At 32.2% G+C, this 19,504-nt stretch overlaps 2 protein-coding genes across 2 annotated transcripts; one reads left to right on the top strand and one right to left on the bottom strand.

Annotated features, from left to right (window-relative positions):
• Positions 1–8,316: 8,316 nt before the first annotated feature.
• On the top strand, positions 8,317–10,905 carry TRIADDRAFT_53185 (uncharacterized protein; the record flags this gene model as incomplete). The annotated part of the gene is made up of 5 exons (XM_002109830.1): positions 8,317–8,824; positions 9,730–10,005; positions 10,192–10,326; positions 10,497–10,619; positions 10,748–10,905. The coding sequence occupies 5 exons, from the start codon at positions 8,317–8,319 to the stop codon at positions 10,903–10,905; spliced, it is 1,200 nt and encodes a 399-aa protein (XP_002109866.1).
• A 670-nt stretch (positions 10,906–11,575) lies between these two features.
• Positions 11,576–16,230, bottom strand: TRIADDRAFT_21193 (uncharacterized protein; the record flags this gene model as incomplete). The annotated part of the gene is made up of 22 exons (XM_002109260.1): positions 11,576–11,860; positions 11,923–11,994; positions 12,104–12,187; positions 12,283–12,387; positions 12,507–12,617; positions 12,711–12,800; positions 12,869–12,997; positions 13,064–13,105; positions 13,224–13,367; positions 13,446–13,571; positions 13,655–13,729; positions 13,806–13,919; positions 13,997–14,095; positions 14,213–14,361; positions 14,392–14,542; positions 14,715–14,811; positions 14,887–14,959; positions 15,048–15,228; positions 15,407–15,607; positions 15,679–15,726; positions 15,813–16,028; positions 16,117–16,230. Coding segments are annotated over 22 exons (2,706 nt in total), but the record flags the coding sequence as incomplete, so codon positions are not given.
• Between the last annotated feature and the right edge of the window lie 3,274 nt (positions 16,231–19,504).

Genomic DNA, 19,504 nt, shown 5'->3' with positions numbered 1-19,504 from the left:
TATCAAAATTTTATTTAGTACCGTAAATAATCTGTAAATTAATTATGAACCCCGTGGCAAGTATTTCATTGTATTCCTACATAGCTTCGGAACCGTAAAAATGTGACTGTAGTAGGCTACAAATATGGAATGTAGCTAAACAGAGCGATAGAATGCTTAAAATTAATAGTTCAATTATCTTAACTTACTTTGCAATAAATTCCATAGATAGCTGCGTAATGCCACTACGTGCACCCGTGGAATTTTGAAAAGCATTCAAACTCAGATATGACCCAGAGCTTTTAGTAAATGTTGCTGTGGTCGGACCAGAACAAAACGTGTTGGGACAACTATAGCGAATACGACGACTTTCCGATGGCGAACGAAAATTGATCGTGTTAAATCTGGTTGTAATGCTTGATATGCAAGTAATAAGACGTGTTCTAATTCTGGTACTACTCTGTAATGACCAAAATCAGTGTAAAATATTAGTCCAGGTATTCCGTTAGACGGCAGATGTGCTTGCCGGATTAGATACAAGGCAGCATGTAGTTTGCGATTGTATATGTCAGAGTATTAAAGAATTTCAGCCTAACTAAACCTTTCGTTATTCTATTCTATCAGTTTAAATTTTATAAAGATACAGAGACTAAATAAAACAAGCTTATCAATCAATATCTTTATTTTTAGAGATAACTAAATTTACTGGATCAAGAGATGGTAGAGTATCCGATAAAATTTAGAAATCCCGTCAAATTAATTCATAACCAATTTAGAAATTATTTCTATTTTTTGGTTGTTTAAGTTATATTATCGTGATGCATAAAATCTGTTCATCTTCCACCTAACAAAGATGATTTGATACTTTATGCTACTATATTCGAACTAGATTTTAGAAGTAAACCGAAGATTATCGCAAAGTTACGATAACCTTGATATAAGTCACGAAAACCGGCATATAACGTACAGATATTTAAAATCAATCGCTGTTACGGTAGTTTTCCTAAATTGCTATAATCCATAAATTATTACTATACTAAGGTGCGAAGGATATATCGATTACTGATAGCTTTTAATCTTAGCATTACTCATAACATACCTGTAAAGCAACATTTGTTGGCCAACCACCAACATATAAAGCACCGCCAAATGTGGACGTGTCTAAACTACTATTCTGAGACGAAAATTGTAAGTTAACTCCTATATTATCGATAGTGGCTCGAAGTGCATTTGCTCTTCCTAGATTGGTGACATTAACAGTATATTCTTGCGTAGCATTTAATTGATTGCCAATGTACAACTGTAAAAATCAAAAGTTAAGTATTAATAGTTGCACCTTTAGTTTAAGATCAGATAAACTACAAAATGGTATGGAATATAGCTATTAGATAATTAACTCGGATTGTTGATTTGATTAATGATCAAGAAGATTATAAGTTAAAGTAGCAATTTTACATTCACAACATGCCGACAAATTCTAGATCTTAACATTTGCCATAAGGATTTTACTCCTTTATTTGATGCCGTTGTGGTTACGGAAAATGATCATGTATATCAAACATAGTGTATCATTGTAGTAATACAAAAGCGATTATAACCTTCTTTCTGCTTTATTTTGCAAATTGGAACTCAAATTGCAATCATGGTACCATTTTCGGCTATACTTTGCTACTTTATAACTTCGTTTGGGATATTATACTAAAATTCAACTTTAATCAAATATCTAAACTATTACATGAGTATATGGTACTATTCTTGGACATTTTAGAAAATCAGGAGAGAATATAAATCATAAAACGTGATTTGGTTAGGAGCCGATACATTTATTATGATAAAATTCTCTTAGAAGTGTTTCAAATCAACATGACACCGGATCGAGATTTTGTAGTGATCCTACTCTGTGACACTAAGATAAGGTAATATCATTCGGAAATTTACCAGCAACAATCGAAAATCTTCATATTTTATCATTAAGGTAGCAATAGTTATTCAAGCTATCAGATGTCTAAGTTGGTCACTTAAATTGGAGAGTACATGAAAGATGTCATAACTATGGTGTTTAATGTTTCTACAGATTCATCATGAAATAACTTTAATCTCTATCGTGTTTATAATATTGCATTAGGGCTTGGATCTTTTTCTAAGTTATCATAGCTCAGAGTTGCAGTGTAATAGGGTCAGGCCATGTCGATCATAGACTTTACTAGAGTACAAATCAACTATATCATTCAGGCAGTAACTTTGTAAAATAATATCGAATTTTTTTTACCTCGATCGCGATACCACCATTATTCCATTCTAATAAGATTCGATTCTGATAAACACCGATGGCAAAAAATTGAGAAGATGGACCAGCTAAATATAATAACATACCCTGATTTTGACAAAATCGAAATCGAAATGCGATCCAATCTTCAACACCCGATATTTGTTGACGACCGTTAGTATAACTTAGATAGGCGTCATTATCGAAATAAACTGAACTTGTATTTTGTCCAGAAGCGACATGAATAAAGCACACTAAAAGTGATGTAAAAAGTTTAATGGCTAAGATTTAAAGGACGAAAATGTATTAAAAAAGAGAATATTGCAACTAGCCTCTTCTTAGAATAAGATTTAAATATGAAATGCAGAATATCACATAGTATAATTTCAACATTTAAATATTCGATGTATATAAATCTGCACTTTAACTTAATTTTAATTGATCAATCGTATTGTACATTATAGAATGATTGAAATTCTTACAAAATGCAACATGCACCGGTACTAAAGCAAACCTGAGAGAATAATGAATATGCTTGCGGTTGTAGCTATTGATTTCGTAATCGTTGCCATTACTTATAAATCTAACTAAGCGATAGATAATAATTAAAATAGTTGCCAAATGGGCTATAATTACGATCAATTCATATCAATTATGTAAAATCTAATCTGACCTAAATAACCTAAGAAACTTTTGGGAATAACAATTAATCAGTTGATGTTGTTAGCCAGCTAATATACAATAATCTTGCAATGATTAAGTAACAGTCTGTTCGTGATGTTGAATCAGCCAAGTGTGTATAAAAGAAAAGAAGATAATATTACAGTCTTCTTTCATACGGTTACCAGAATACATACGATCAGTAGACTTAACAAGAATATAAGAATAGTTTCAAAATGTCAGCACGGACTATAATAGATACCGACGATGATATCTTATCTAGATTTAAAATATTATCTAACCTGTAATGATGTAATAAAATGTTCCTTCTAATCTTTCCCTTTATTATTTTGATTCTATCATAATGTTAAATTAGCTAACTACTAATCTAGCGAGATGATAGATTACATTTAATGGATCTTGATAATAATCTAAGAGTAATTTTTTTTATCTTCCACTAATGGTGGAATTTTAAGTATGGAATTTCCTCTTGTTTTTTCACTTCAACCAATTACTGTACTGATATACTTACCAAACTATACTTCTCTTTTTCTACAGTTTGATCATCTTGTATTATTTTTGATTGCTCATACAATAAAAGAGAAGATAGTATTATGACGTTTCAATAATTATTATTTCATATTTGAAATTAGCTGTAAAACAATGAATTATTGTCATCAATAGCCAATGGTAACGCCTGTAGTCATGGTAATCATCACAACCTGACGCTTAAGATACGTCGTGACAGTTGGACTAATTTAAAATGAATAAACATGTTGATGACGATATCGTCCAATATTAGCCATGGCTACATCTTAGCATGTTGTATGAATTGAATGAATTGCTTTTCAATTAAAAGTATGTACTCAAACTGAATACATACGTACACAATTGCTATCTTATTAATTATATGTTTTATGGCGCCTTACTGTTTATATTATACTAAGTTAAATCAATACTTAAAACACCAGTGTCTTTCCTGTGTTTTAGGACTAAATTTGAAGGAATCTATCTTAGTAGATAAAATCATTAAACTTGTAGCAATCATTACTTAATCATCCTGTAATACTAGAAGAGATATTTTAATGATTACGAGTAACATATAATTATATTCACCAATTAGACAAACTGTGCCTTAATGAATTGATGCTGGCGTACTAGTAGCACTTCAGTTATTCATTCTTATGACTAACCGATTCTGTGATATTGTAGCAGGAATCGAGTAATATGTCAGCAATGTCACTAATACTATCATCATTCAAAACAATCATCACCATTCACTATTTCAAGATTTATTTTTGACATAGTTTAATAAATAGCTATACGGCTGCTAAATTACGCTGTAATATTATAGCTAGGATAGGGTAATATGCAAATAGCGTTATTACACTTAATCTAATTATTGTATATTACTATAATACCGATTCGCAATTTGATTTGCAATATTAACGCTGTTAACCATAATGCAGTATTGTGATAGGAATCAAACCATCTTATGGACAACTTGATAAATTAGTTCTCCATGGATGAACAGATCGAATCACTTGGCTACTTTGTCGAAATATAGATATCTACGAATACATTATTTCAGAATTGATAACTTACTGTGGCGATTAACCATAAGGTTTGAATAAATTTCTAGGTTTATATAAGATTTTTTTAAATTAAACGTAATCATTTACAGCATACAATATTACGCAGATCAGCACCTATTGGAGAGTAAGCTTAATAATAATTTGACATCATAACCCGATTTTAGGGTACCTGTATGACATAAATTTTGCTTAAATACTACAGCTTCTTAATCTTATGGCAAGTAATTTTACAGTTTTCATCCAATTATAAGGTCATTTAAATGCTCAAATCAAGTCAGGTTACACGCGTAATTATACATGCAGCATAATAAAATTTTATAATTAGATACTGATTGTGATGGAGGGTTCGAAGAGTCAGATAATGTGGTTTTAGTTGCCATGCAGAGAATTGCACAAGGAGCTTAAGAAAAAGAGGATACTTTATTGTGGATAGTAGTTAGGTACAATGCGATAATTACGGTAGGTCAGCGTGGTAGCTGCCGTGAGTAAAGTGTGAATACTAACTGTGACTAATAATGCAACTTAAGAAATCTAAGGCAGAAAAAGGCGGTATTTATAACTATGGCATTAGAACACATGCAGAGAACATGATTGTAGGATTAGATACAACATATACCATAACAGGTTATAGAATAGCAGATGATAGTAGAAAATAGCGAGTACTGTAATAACTAAATACAGTAGCCTATATATGAATGTGAAGTAAGCGGATTGTAAATATATCTAAATATAAGAGCAAAACAACATGTCTATATTTAAGAGTAGAATATAGTTACAGTATATTCTAAATACACTGCACTGATAATAGACTCATGGTTCTCGTAATCATTATTACTGCCTCTTTCAATATCATAAACACCATCAAAGGGCATAAATGGAGTAGTTTGTATAGATATTTGCGCAATGACCCTGATATCTATCATGTAAAGTATCCAATTTTAACTCAATATGTGCTACTGCAATATTACAATTTGAAATAAAGATTAGCCTGAATCGTGGCAATCAAAATAGTTTGTCTTACGTATATCTTACTAATATTTAATAGAGTTAAATACAGCTTAATCCAAATCCTAAATTTGATAATTTTACCTGGGTTATTATCAAAATAGGATTATAATGACTAAAATTAATTTATATCCTTTAATGGATAATAGCGAATAATTCTTTAATTAGTACTCAAATGAATTGGTATTGGATTCTTATGAAAAAGAAAACGTTGATTAACTTTTAAGTCTAATAAAACTGACTATGAACTAATATGAGCTTTTCTATACCGATTAGGAATCGAAGTACGATATTAACTTAGCTTTATACATAAAATTGTAGACCAAAACTAATTTATTTAAATTACAAATTAGTTAGTGTAACAAAAGGTAAAATAAAATTAACTATTATTGAATGCTTCCTCTGTCATAGATAACAGATTGGATACAGGGTATCATATACCAAAATATTATAATTTTTAAATTGAGTTAATTCTAGCCATTGTGGCCTAAATTTCTACATAATCTTATATCTCAGTTTCGGAAGATACATAGCCTTTAAATCCTAAATACTGTTAGGATACCAGCATTATACGCCGCAGACTGCGGAATCTACATAGGAGATATATTAAACCACCTTGTCCAGCACAATCCTTGCGTACAACAATGAGTTCTATTATTCAACTGTAAGCTTCCTACGACAGCTAAGAACAGTTTTATTTACGAACGAATCTTTCTATGTATTTCTACGATTAAAGTATTTCTAAAAAGTTTCTGGTGAAGTTAGAAACCAACATCAAATTAATTTAATAGTGTTACATCGCATTAAAAATAGAGTTCGTAGGACGTTTATTGTCAGTAAAAATTTATCATCATATCTCACAAAATTAGCTGAAATCGTATTTTAGAGCATAGGCATTATTTTAGCACCTCGAATGTAATTAAAGGTAAGCTTGCACATTACGTATTCATTTACAATTATAAAGTGGCATGATGAAGCAACTCTTGCAATTTTAAATGGATAATGAATTACTGTAACCTTATTTCAGTTAAGAGCTGCAATTTGATTTTTTTGAAAAGGGTTGCGACACAGATAAGGACTACTGGAAAACAGATTCTCTTTTTCAGTAGTCTTTGATACAGTATATCGAATTCTTAAATCACAGTGGACGTCAGGGGACTAATAAAGCAAATGATACTTGCGCTTCAGTTAATAATCGGAATTCTCATTAAGTGTGGTGATTCTGGATTCATTACTCATATGAGATTAACCGTAATATTAAAGAGAATTACTTTCAATCTTTAATGTGTCAATCTCATACTGCTCTATCTTTGTGGTAACAGAGTGATACCTCAAAAATATATATTGTATATAATATATACGGGAAAATAGTGTCATTTTGTCCTTGTAAATTAATTTTATGTATTAATTGTCTGTTTTTCTCGCAAAGACAAAGTTACACCTTTACGGAGCACCATAATCACCATGTCTTTAGTCTCGTAGCAATATCGTATGCTTTACTATCATTATAATATAAGAATAATTTTGCAATGAATTATTTATTCGCATAAAAATCGGTTACAAAAATCTTTATGTACAGTAATTACTAATAAGGAAGCGATAATTTTATTTGAATAAGCTATTAAATTATTTGATTCACATCGATAATGATAATAGAGAAAAAGATAAATTGTTTTCTTGCTATAGCAGATCGGAAGAATGAGTTTATTAATAAGTCAGTATCAGTATTTCGAATAACAACTATAATTTTGCGACTTCATTTGATTAAGTCTGCACGTAAATACGAGTTGTTACTTTGCGCGATATCGGAAAGTAGTGTTAACAGATATATTTGAGATATCAAACTGGAACAATTATAACATGTAAGTCGAAATTAATTAGGGTGGTATAATTGAAATTATTTGATTTCGAAATAGCTTAATGGCCCTGATGAAGTAAAAATGATTAGTTAGTTACAGCAGTACCGCTAAATGTTGTGATAACCGTCACAATGATTCACACATGGATAATTGATGATATTATAGAATAAAATCAAATCTCTACGGAACAGACTCAGCGTTCCAGTATATATTTTTTATAAATAATTTAACAAAATGAGAGCAACGCAATATAATTTGATGTACCGTAGCGGCTACACTGGAAAATTTCTTTGTACGTGTCTCTACTTTAATATTACAGCTGAACTTGCTAGTCAGAAAGTCTCTTTTAACTAATTCTTTCATTATATGATTTTGAGCATGACCGCATGAGCTGTAAAACTATCGGAAAAATATGCAGCTTAATTATTATCGAATAATACCACATATACCTGGTTTCATATCCACTTTTCATTCGTGAGAATAATAAACCTGATACATCACGGTTAATATCATTTAGTCAGCACTAATTCTAATCCATTTCAGTTAAAATAGCGCTTCTCTTTCGCAATCTATTAACCGTTAAAAGAATAACTGCTAAATAATAATTATCAAGTATTTCTTACAGATACGCTTGAGCCATAAACAATTCAGGTGATAAGCAATTGGGCTGCTTAATATTGTGATAGTACCACTTTCTTATAATATAAATATTGTGTAAAATAAATTTCGTATGTTTAATACCTGATTCAAATTACAAAAGAGTTGAGAAAACAGACTGAAAGGTGTTATGGCAATTGCATTAAATTTTTTCAATCTTGTCATGTTGAAATTGCACCATGGAAGAGGTATAAAAATCCCGGAGCTTTACGCTGTAGAAGTAATCTTTTGAAAGTTTATTACTGACCTTATATTTTGGAAATCGTTCATTATTAAAAAACTACTTTCGACCATTATGGCTAAGATCCTTATTAGTTTAACAATTTTATTTCTATGCATAGCTGTAGTACAATGTAAAAGTTATTATGGCTATGGAAATGGCAATGGATTATCAATTTATAACGATGGATATTTTAGTCAAGATAGTCAAAATGGTAACGATAATGACTTCGACAACTGCAACTGCCAAAATGGGGGATTTTGTAGTAATGGAAGATGTGATTGTCCCGCTGGTTACATCGGTGTCCGTTGTGAAAATAAATGCTCTAATGGATTTTTTGGCAAAGGTTGTCGTCAAGCCTGCCAGTGCTTTAATAAGGCCGAATGTGATGCAGTCACTGGGGTATGCGAGTGTTCTTCTGGCTTCACTGGAATTGCATGTGGAATTGGCTGCTCTGGTCGTTCGTTTGGTGATCAATGTCGTAGTTCCTGCCCTTGTGCTAATAATGCTTTATGTAATGCTATTACTGGAGATTGTGATTGTTCAACTATCGCTGGCTACCATGGAACAGACTGCAGTCAGCGTAAGTACCACTGCATTGACTTATAAATGTTCTATCTTTTCAATTTTACGAGGATATTACCATAGCTTGGATCATTTGTGAGTTGCAGCTGTTATACTTGTAATTGGCTTAAGTACGGTATTGCTGCTGCTTATGGCTCAATGCTTTGATGTTACTGTATTAGAGGTTATATTTGGTTTTTATAACTGGAATAGTGATTACAAGCCCTTTTAATTCTTCTTAGAGGCAGATTCACATCAAATTAAAGATGAAGTTTATGAGAGTCCAATTTAAAATAATTAAGTAGTCTTATTATGAGTTATAAGTTCTAAAAATAAGGACAGTAGTAGAAATAGTGCACATAAAATTCTCTTAAATTAATTATAGTATTAATAATCTTATATAATGCAGTATATCAACCAGAACATGCGTGTATTCTCTGGATAGATAAGTGTCGTACTTTATGGTATTTCATGCTTAAGCAATGATAATAAATTTATTCTTACATTTTAATTATAACAGTTAATTATTCTAGCTTCCGTTAAAATATAGGTATACCACCCAGAATAGCAATTTAAGTTGAAATGTTCACTTTTCTATTCCAGTACATTAAAAGTAAAATAACTATTCTATGCTTTAAACGGATTACATTACCTTATGAAATTGGGTAGATATAATATTGATACAGTTGATATTTCAAATTGTCAATGGCCTAAAGGATACTACACTACAGGTTCTTGCAACCATTATAACTAGTATTAGACTGTACTATACAATTATTTGTATCATCACAATGAAACTTTCGTTTTTATTACTTTCATCGACTACAGTATTGGGTAGCTACAAGTATCTTAATCAGTCGCCAGTGATTTAATTTAAATTACGTGGTTATGTAACATGTACGATGAATCTTGTCCTTCCTGTAGGATGCGATCCTGAACGATGGGGTCCTGGATGCAGCAATAGTTGCCCAGATTGCCAAAATGACGGCTCTTGTGATCCAGAAACTGGTCGATGTATTTGCAAAGATGGTTATATCGGTACTGTATGTGAACAGCAATGCCCTAAAGGACGCTTTGGACGTGACTGTTTGCAAATTTGCGACTGCAACACAAATGGTAACGGAGATGTTATCGAGTGTGATCATGTTACTGGGACTTGTGACTGTCCACCTGGTTTAACTGGTCCAAAATGTTCGAGAAGTAAGCTGGATGAATACTAATTAATATATACAGTACTCGCGTATATTAGTAATTGTGTCATTATGGCGTGGCCTTAGCAGCTACTAGTCTGAAAACTAAGTTATTTTAAAACAGCTTACAACCAATTTCCCGAACGTATACAATTATAGTTCACTGATGATAAATTAAATTCATGTAATCGACTAGATTGTGGCTTGAATAGATACGGTCTTAATTGTCAGTCAATATGTAAATGTGATGTTGGGCGTGGCGATTTCTGCAATCCAACTGATGGTCTATGCAAATGTAGAGCTGGATACATGGGAGCTAATTGCAATACACGTAAGTTATCAATACATAAAATACTTTAAAAATGGAATTTGTCTTCTAATCTTCATGTTCATTATTACTTTTCACTACAATACACTTAATTGGCCGTTTCATTATTTTTTAACTTAAACGTAGAAATTAGAATAAATTTGTCTAATTTAATAAATTATATTTCTATACAGCATGCTCGAAGGGTAACTTTGGGCCGGACTGCGAATTCCGCTGTAGTTGCAAACATGGTGATTGCAATGCTCAGACTGGCGAATGCAAATGCCGAAACGGTTTCACTGGTCCGACCTGTTCAGGTTAGAGCCATAAATAGCTATGAAATGCATCCTCATTTTTAAACATGATTCGTGCGTACTGCAACTGAAGACATAAAAGCATTATAATTGATAGACATTTACTCCTATGAATTTGTAAAAAACTTTAGATCGGAACAGAGGAAGATTCGGTGGGTTTTCGCAATTTAAAGGACTACCTTTCGGCGATTTTTACTCACACGGCAATTTAGGTCATCATAGTTTTTCTCGGTTGAATCGTGGGAAGAAGATTAAAATAATTAAGAGTGGAAAAGTCTACAAATACTAATAAATATAATTAGACTCTTCGTAAATGCATTTCCAAGTAGATTATTAGTAATTGCAATTTCGTGGTGATTGGATTTATAAATGACCTATACGTAGCGATAAACTTGTTAACGTTCATTGCAAAGTTTAAAAAATAAAAAGTTCGTTCAATATCATCTTTACTATATTTCTTCACTTGATTGTATATATATATTTTACATGCTGATGCTTCTACTATAAGATACAATTACAGTCACGATGTATTCCATATTTATATACATATGCAAGAACACATTTAAAAAACGATACATAAATTTGCAAATGATATACTTTATCTAGATCGCAGCATCCAGTGCGGTGATTTTATGGTTTACAAAATATAGCAGCAATTTCAAGTAGGATAAAATAAGACCATTTTAAACGGTTATGATTTAACATCCAGTATCATTTTAAAGCGACGATTTAGTTTTCTTTAATTAGGTAAATGTCAATTCACTAGCGCAAATATATTACACATTTTTTTAACTTGTTTCAAAGTTGCAAGCACATCGAACATCTAACTGGGCAAAATAATTGAAAAATCCATATATTACTATTCGATTCTAAACGTTTTCGGCAGTCCCAAATAATGGATCCTAGATATTAGATTAAATTACGCTTATTCATAGAATTTAAATCCATATTAGCGAGTATTACTTTTTCCACTTTGCGAACCAGTTACTGCCGTGCTTTGCAAGGGTTACTTCTAATCCAGACAATTGATGCTCCAATTCTTGTATTTTGCACTCCTTTGCAACCAATTCTAGTTTCGTATGAGCATAATCAACCTCCATTTTCCTAAATTTCTCTTCCAACGCACCTAATTCTGTGTAACTTTTGCTTTTATCATCCGCTCCAATTGCATTCTCATCTGCCAGACTATCGATTTCTTCATCAACTTTATCGGCCAAATCTGGGTACTTTTTTAATATTTTTGCCTAAGAAAAGGTACGTGAATGGTTATGAAAGAAATTTACAATAACATATCTTTCAGGCTTACTTTTATTGTTTTAATTTGCTTTGTATAAACGTTTTCTTGCTTCTCTAATCTATCTTGAAGCTGAGAGCATATCTAATAAATTCAAAATTATAATTATGGATGATATCGAGCATGTGCAATAATTATATAATTTATAAAAAGCATGAACAGATAAAGATGATTTTATTTCGAACGGTCGTACCTGCTTATATTCCTTGACAATATTAGTTTGTCGGTTAGCTTCATCATTTGATTTGGCAACAGTATCCCGATATAATTCTTTAATCTTGTAAAAAGGAATGTGCGTAATTTAAATAAATTAATACACAAGTACTGATAACTTTCGTATCAATGGAAGTAATCACTAATATATGTAGAAACCTCTTTAATTTCCGCTTGCAATCTACGTTTATCTTCATCTAAGTCAGCATATTGAGACTGCAAACTAGTTAGCTCTTTATTCATTAAGCTCATATTTTCTTTCGCCTACAGAAATAGTTTTAAATCACCATTAAAGTTACTGATAATATAACATTATCTAATTTCTTCGATATTTGACTCGTACAATTCTTAAAAATTCTAACAATTATAATTAAACAGATAACCTCTTCCGTTGATTGATTATGTATTGTTTTTAAAATTGTCAATTCCTGCCCTAATGATTCATTTTCTTGCCTTGTTTTGGCAATACTTCTCATGAGATATCTATTCTTTTCCTGTCATTGGAAAAGAAATTTTCTAGTACAATATGCATACATACACTTAAGGAGCAATCGAATTAGCGTGAAATTAATTAGGAATCAAAATACCTCTAAAACCATGACTGGATCTTCTTCTTCACGTAATTCTTTTAAAATGTAATATTCTTTTTCGTATTTGCGTAATTTCTTACTATCAATCTTCAAATGGTTACAGATTTATCATTTTAGTAATGATACCTTACGACCATAACATAAGAAATACTAACCTTGACTCTCCCGCAGTCAAGTAGAACTCGAGAACAAAATTCCTCTGATAAGCATTTTTTTGGTAAAGTAACTCGAAAGTGTTTCATAATTCCCTCAAAATCCAACAATAGAAGTTCCTTGGATATATGCTAAATTGAAATCTTAGTTAATATATGCTCAGACGGATACAATTATATTTAACGGCCATATTTTACCTTTAAAATCGTAATTGCAACTCGGAATAATACTTCCATGCCCTATAGTAGTAAAAAGTCAATTATGGTAAAACATTCCGAGTAAGGAGCTTATTCTTATAAGGTTTTCTACATTGCTAAAAAATACAGTATTCATGCTATATATTTATGCTGTGCAAACCTCACAAAGAAACATATCCATAACATGATATGAAACTGCTAAAGGAAACTTGGCTGTAAAAAGCGTTAAAAACCATTGCGATGCGTACATATGAGCTTCTACTCTGTTGCCTTGGAAATGATAATACAGATCTGGTAGCATTTTCTTGTTGTAAATAGAAGAAGGTGTTAATTTTGATATGAATGTAATAGTTAAGTAAGTTCTAATGTTATGATGATATACCTCCAGTAGCTTTTCTAATTGAAAAAATTTGATATGTAGTTGTTCAAAGTTTAATCTAAACAAATCTCGTAAGCCATCTGTATACATTATCTTTACTAATACACAAAAAGCTTGCTCTTCAGGCATCTAATTAAATAAGTTCAACGATTAGATATTCACTTCTCCTGAAAAACAAACAATATACCTCTCATTTTATAGCACTCACGTACATGCAAAATTAATACAGCTACGAGGAAAGATAGGCCCTGGCAATATCCAACTTCTTCATCGTACACTGAATATGCCTGTACGGTTACATAATTTGCATAAAGCCATTAGCTATTAATACATTGATAGAAAGATATTTCGCAAATTTCTTACTTTACAAATCCTATATAAATTTGATTGTCCTTCTCCATCTTGATCTTTAAACATTGGATGAGCCGGAAATGTTCGTCCGAGATCGACAAGGATCGTTTTTTCGGAAGGAGATTCCTATTATACGAATAAAATACAACATACTCTAGTTCTATGCTTATTAAATAGCTTGATTAAATAGGATTTCGTTTTACCTTTGTTAACAGATGTGAATATGTTTGCAGCAAATCGGTATTTTCAACGATACCGGCTAGCATTTGCCACACCTGACCCCTCAAAGGTTCCGGAATACCCTAATTTCAAAGTTATACATGCACAATTACAAATAACCTACAGTGGGTAATGCATAGCTATTAACAACAAAAAGTTAGCTATCAGTTTATGACTGTAGTACCATAATTAGCAGTTACCTTTCTAACAAGCTGTATTAATTCTTTAGGGCGCGACTTAGTATTTGTCCATCTAGTCAAAACTTCTGACCAGTCAATTAATGCATTATCACTGCAGTCCTGTTGTACGTTGCCACTACCAGATAAAACAGTTTCATCATCTGAATTTCCTACAGTAGAAATTTAAATCAAGACATCACTTACAAGACACACAATAATATTTACATCAATCGATATATTAATCTTTATACCTGAATTTAGATCTTCATTTTGTTGGCTAGTATTATTTATACTCAAGCCTACGCATATACGCTGTGTCCCGGTTACACGATAGTTACCTTTAATGCCTTCCTGATGAGGCATCTGTATAACATATATGAGAAATAATTTTATATTATAGTATGGGCGTGATGATAATTTTAAATCAATAGTACCGTTAAACATTTCACACTCTAAATAATCTGTCATCTGAATAGAATATACAAAGCTTCAATAGTTTTTTTGTAATCTATTTCTAAAATACCTTCTTAACTTGAATCATGAAGCTTTCGGAATGACGTGTCATTCTGTCAGATTCTGGTACAATTTCAAGTCGTTCATAAACTTTTAATTTTATATCCCTATAACAGGTTATCCATTAAATTATAAGATAACGTTACAGCATACCATTCCAACAATGTAATAATTGGACTGACCATAATAACCGTACTGGCTCTAATACTCTATCAAACACGACATCCATTGCAAGCGTTGCATAAACTTGCATGCCTATAAGTACAAAATAAAGTTAATATTTCAACATAATACTAGCTGAATTTTTCGCCTTCAGTATACTCGCATAAGTGTTTGGTGTCACCTTTGGGAGTTTTTGCGTTGATTGAATTGACATTAAACAACGTTTCAGGATTCCAAACTCCAATTACTTCATAGTTTTTGTTCCCATTATTTATTTTAAAATAAATCTGAAAGAAATTTAGGTAGGTATTTGTATTTTGATTGAAATATGAAATAAATGTGTGATTCAAACCTATCTCTACCTCATTCATAGGAAATAATTTCTCGGTTTTAGCTAATTGTGCCGGTCCCGGGCATAGTAATAGCCCCATGCATCTAAATTTTTAGGCGCGTAAAGATGATAAGAATGAGAAGATACCAATACATGCAAAATCCAGGTGATAATTTTAAATAGATTTCTGAGTACTTTATAATGTTAACATTCGTTGGTCCACTTATTTGCTTCAATATAGCAGAAAATTGCTTGAAACGATTCTCTCTAATCTTAAAAACTCCACTTTCTCGTGGTACAGGCCGGAATATGCCTTCGTCCTTTTCCAAGACATCTAATGTAATATCGAATTGAAAACTAAAAGAAGTAATGTTGGGATTATCTTGATCGGAATTTGGCGAGTTTTGTACCTGTATTAACGGATAAATATGTAAATAAACGGTGATAAGGGTATAATTAGAGCGTGATTAAATAAGCTTACATCCATGTTTCGAAATGCATTTCCTAAAGCCTTTAAAACCTTTTCGGCCTGTATTTGAAAGAAAATTTTATTTCATGAGTCGTGAAGTCTACCTAGTCGTAATCTAGTGGTGTGTTATATGAATTTAGTGTTACCAAAGACTGATTTGTACATTGGAATACATGGATGTAAAATATTTCCGTCTTTTGATACGTAGAACTGAACGAGAAACAGTCTTTTTCTGCTGCTTTTGGGTTACCACGGGCGCAAAATAAAATTCTAGTGACTGGATAACTGCAAATTTCAGATCCAGTTATAGGATCTAATAAAGCAACGGAACCCTTAACATCACTTGGCACGGATAGATTGACCTGCCAATCAGATAAGTAATATATTTTTGATGAGAATTTGTATTTTTAATATTTACTAGGAGTATCAAATTTTCTTTAGTTACTGTACTTCGATAGCTTTGGCGGAATTTTCTCTCATGGTTGCCATAACCCGTTGAGCTTCAGTTTCACTTTTCGGAGCATTAACTGTTGATGATCCAAGGCAAGTCAAACCTTCAAATATTTCATAAGTGGTATCCTGCGTCTCTGATTCTTTAGAAGCTTTGGGTGCTTCTGAACTTTCAGAAATATTAGATGCGATCAAATGCTCAGGTGTTACTGACTGTTGAAGGGTTGTTGTCGACGGGCCATCCGAATTTGTTGCTGTATTTTTTTAGCATAAAGAGGAAATATTTAAAATAGTACACTTTGGCATATATGACAAGTACAATTATAGCATGCACGAACGCTTTCAATTCATAATGGATACTGCTTACATTATCATTTAAAGCATAGCATGTTACTAAAGTCAGCTTTTAATAATTTTCATTGTTAGCTAATATTTATACCAGTTTTGGCAAAAGTTGGCTCCAGTACTGTGTTCATATTAAATTGATTTGAAGGCGGATCCTCGTTGCCTAATTTAATCACGTTCGCATCAAATTAAAGATTAGCTTCCATTTACATAGATAAGTATAATCAATAAATAACTGATTGAAAAGGACCTTTGACAATATTAATTACAACTATTTGGAATCAGTTTATTAAAACAATAATTTAATGGTTCATTCTTTTCTTTTAATGATGTACTCACTGCTGCATAAGATTACATATGAGTTTCAATAAATGGCATGCGAAGCATACATCATAAGAACTCGATTTACTAAGAAAAAATGCAGTTGATGTCTCATATTGTCAAAAGTTAGAACAAATGAATTTAGATTTATTAAGCAAGAACGAAACAATGTAAAGCAAAGTAGGATGTGTAGTATTGCAAAATATAATCAAGTATAGGAGAGTACTTAGAAGAGACCGTATATTTTGGTCAAGCATAAAAGTCAGAGTGCGATTTATTAAAAATGATGCTAATAATACATACTGGTAGCGCCTTCGTCAGCAATAGGTGCACGGCTATCAGCTTGATCATCACTGATTTCTTTCGTCATTACTGATATTAAATTTTCGCTAGAGGTAGCGTCGGATTTAGTCCCATTTTCTTCCTTATCTGCCATTGATTATACCTTACTGCATTGTTGTAATAACAAATATATATGAATGTATTAAAATGATACTCGAACAGTAGAATAAACAGATCTAATCATTCAATATTAGGTATATAGGAGCTTAGGTGGAGCGATAGCAAGGTTAAAATGAACAATTGGTGCGTACGTGTTCATCCAATACTGTTTACTACAGATCCCTTGTAATGTAATGAGTATAATTCTATATAGGTAGATGGATATTGCATAGCATGTTGCTGCATTTAATAAGCAATCGCGCAGTCGAATAAATACTCTGTACTATAAACATTTAATTAGTTTTAATACGAGCACACGTTGTCTTAGATGTTCCACGTATGGTATCTTTTGTTGAGACAATTTCAGAAAATGTTTATTGAAATGTATGCAAAATGTCAATTAATCTCCCATTCAATTTATATGGGCAAGATCCAAGATTTCCCTACTCACGTGTAGCAATAATAAAGTTGCAGCAATAGCAGTAGGATATACTGTACGTAGATTATGATTCATCTAAAATCTAAATTTCAAGACCAGACAATATTGCATAACTAGGTAGTGATTTCACTACCTATAGTTATAATATTGTAGCTAAAATATGGAAAAGAGACAGTAGTTGAAAATGTTCTTAACAAAAGTTGTTTCATTTTAGTGAAAGAAAAGGAAAGCAATTACAACTTGTTACTACATCATGACGTACTGTAGATCATGATTTTTTGTCCTGTAGATTCTAAAAGCGACACGGTAGTTCACGGTAATGCAAGGAACTAAACGATTACAAAGGATAGAGCTCAACCCATCAATGCAAAAATAGGATTGGGGATTTACAGTAAGTAGGGATTACTAAATAAGGTCATGGATAGTTTATGATATAAATCCTACGTTTTATAACGCAAGAAAAATAAAGAATCAACTTGCAAGGATGGCCGTTTGAATTGATACAGTCCTTGGTTACTATCTTTTCAATCAATTAAATTGCACACTTGTTCTATACCGTACAAATAAGAGCATACATAGTTGTTGTGAAAACTCTTACGCGTGTAATGCGTATCGACTGCCTGTATTGAGAATTGATCATGATGCCAGTCCTTTTTTTTATTATGTAATCGTCAATCCTGTCGATGATAACTAATTCAACCAAATTAATCAATGCAATTCAATTAGGAAAAATAGATTATTCCGTAGCCTATTGTATACTTTTGTAATAACAGCGAAGGATCTTTTAAGTAAGCCCTAGTAAAATGATTCACGTCTGGTTTGTATATAACATTATATATATATATATATATACACGCGTCGATACGAGTAGACCTTCATAAACGATGATCACTGGCGTGATGATAATGTTTGTAAAAATATAGATATAGTCCTAGATTGATGTTCCAATATAGCGGTACACATCAATATTATACGTAAAATAATATTGGTTGATCGATTTGCTACTAGCATTCTATAATCTAATCTAATCTAATCGATACAATTCATAGGATTGATTGTACGCCCATAATAGTGCCAATGAATACTACTGTACAGTACTTGTATTACATCATGATAAGAACAGTATCAATTTACGTTATCCTATTAATAATGTACTGCAATGGATTAGCTAAAGCTATCAAAAGGTTTCTTTCATCGATTTCTCACTACTATACTCTATCTAGCTAGCATCATTCACTTGCAGTAAAATAACAGTGCAAATAAAGAGTTGTTCCATGTCAAGAAGACGATCATAGCTTGATATCAAGACAGTTTTTAAATACAGCCAATCCATCCAGTACATATCGGACTTACTATTGACGTTAGACCAATGTAGGATCTACGAGCAAACTATCCAATTTTCCATGGCTTCAGGCCTAACTTTCAATCAAAAATGAGCTCTAGCAATGGAGAAATACAAAATACTTTTGGATGCTTTGAGCTTGTTCCTGTGCGACTGTGTCGTACTGCTCGGTCCGGTTGTTGCAGCAACTTGCTTTGCTGCAGCCTTGCACGACTACTGTACGTTCTGTACCAGCATACAGTACTATACTGTAGTTGATCGATCTGTGTTGTACGGTCTCTGGTGCACACTGCACATGTGCACAGTACGCGACGTACGGTACGTCGCCCGTGGACGGATGGAGGGACGGTCTGGTACCGCACCGATCAGTCACAGCCTTTTTATAGGCTGAACTTGAGCGCTGGACTAACCCATTGACTGTATCACTTTCTCATACTGGATACAGAGAGTAAGAAAGCGGTTTGAGTCACTCACTACTGGACAAAGTGGACTACAATAGG

Source organism: Trichoplax adhaerens, genomic scaffold (assembly GCF_000150275.1).
Source record: "Trichoplax adhaerens TRIADscaffold_2 genomic scaffold, whole genome shotgun sequence".
NCBI lineage: Eukaryota > Metazoa > Placozoa > Uniplacotomia > Trichoplacea > Trichoplacidae > Trichoplax > Trichoplax adhaerens.
Note: the sequence above shows the minus strand (reverse complement) of the source record. Positions and strands in the feature narration are given on the sequence as shown.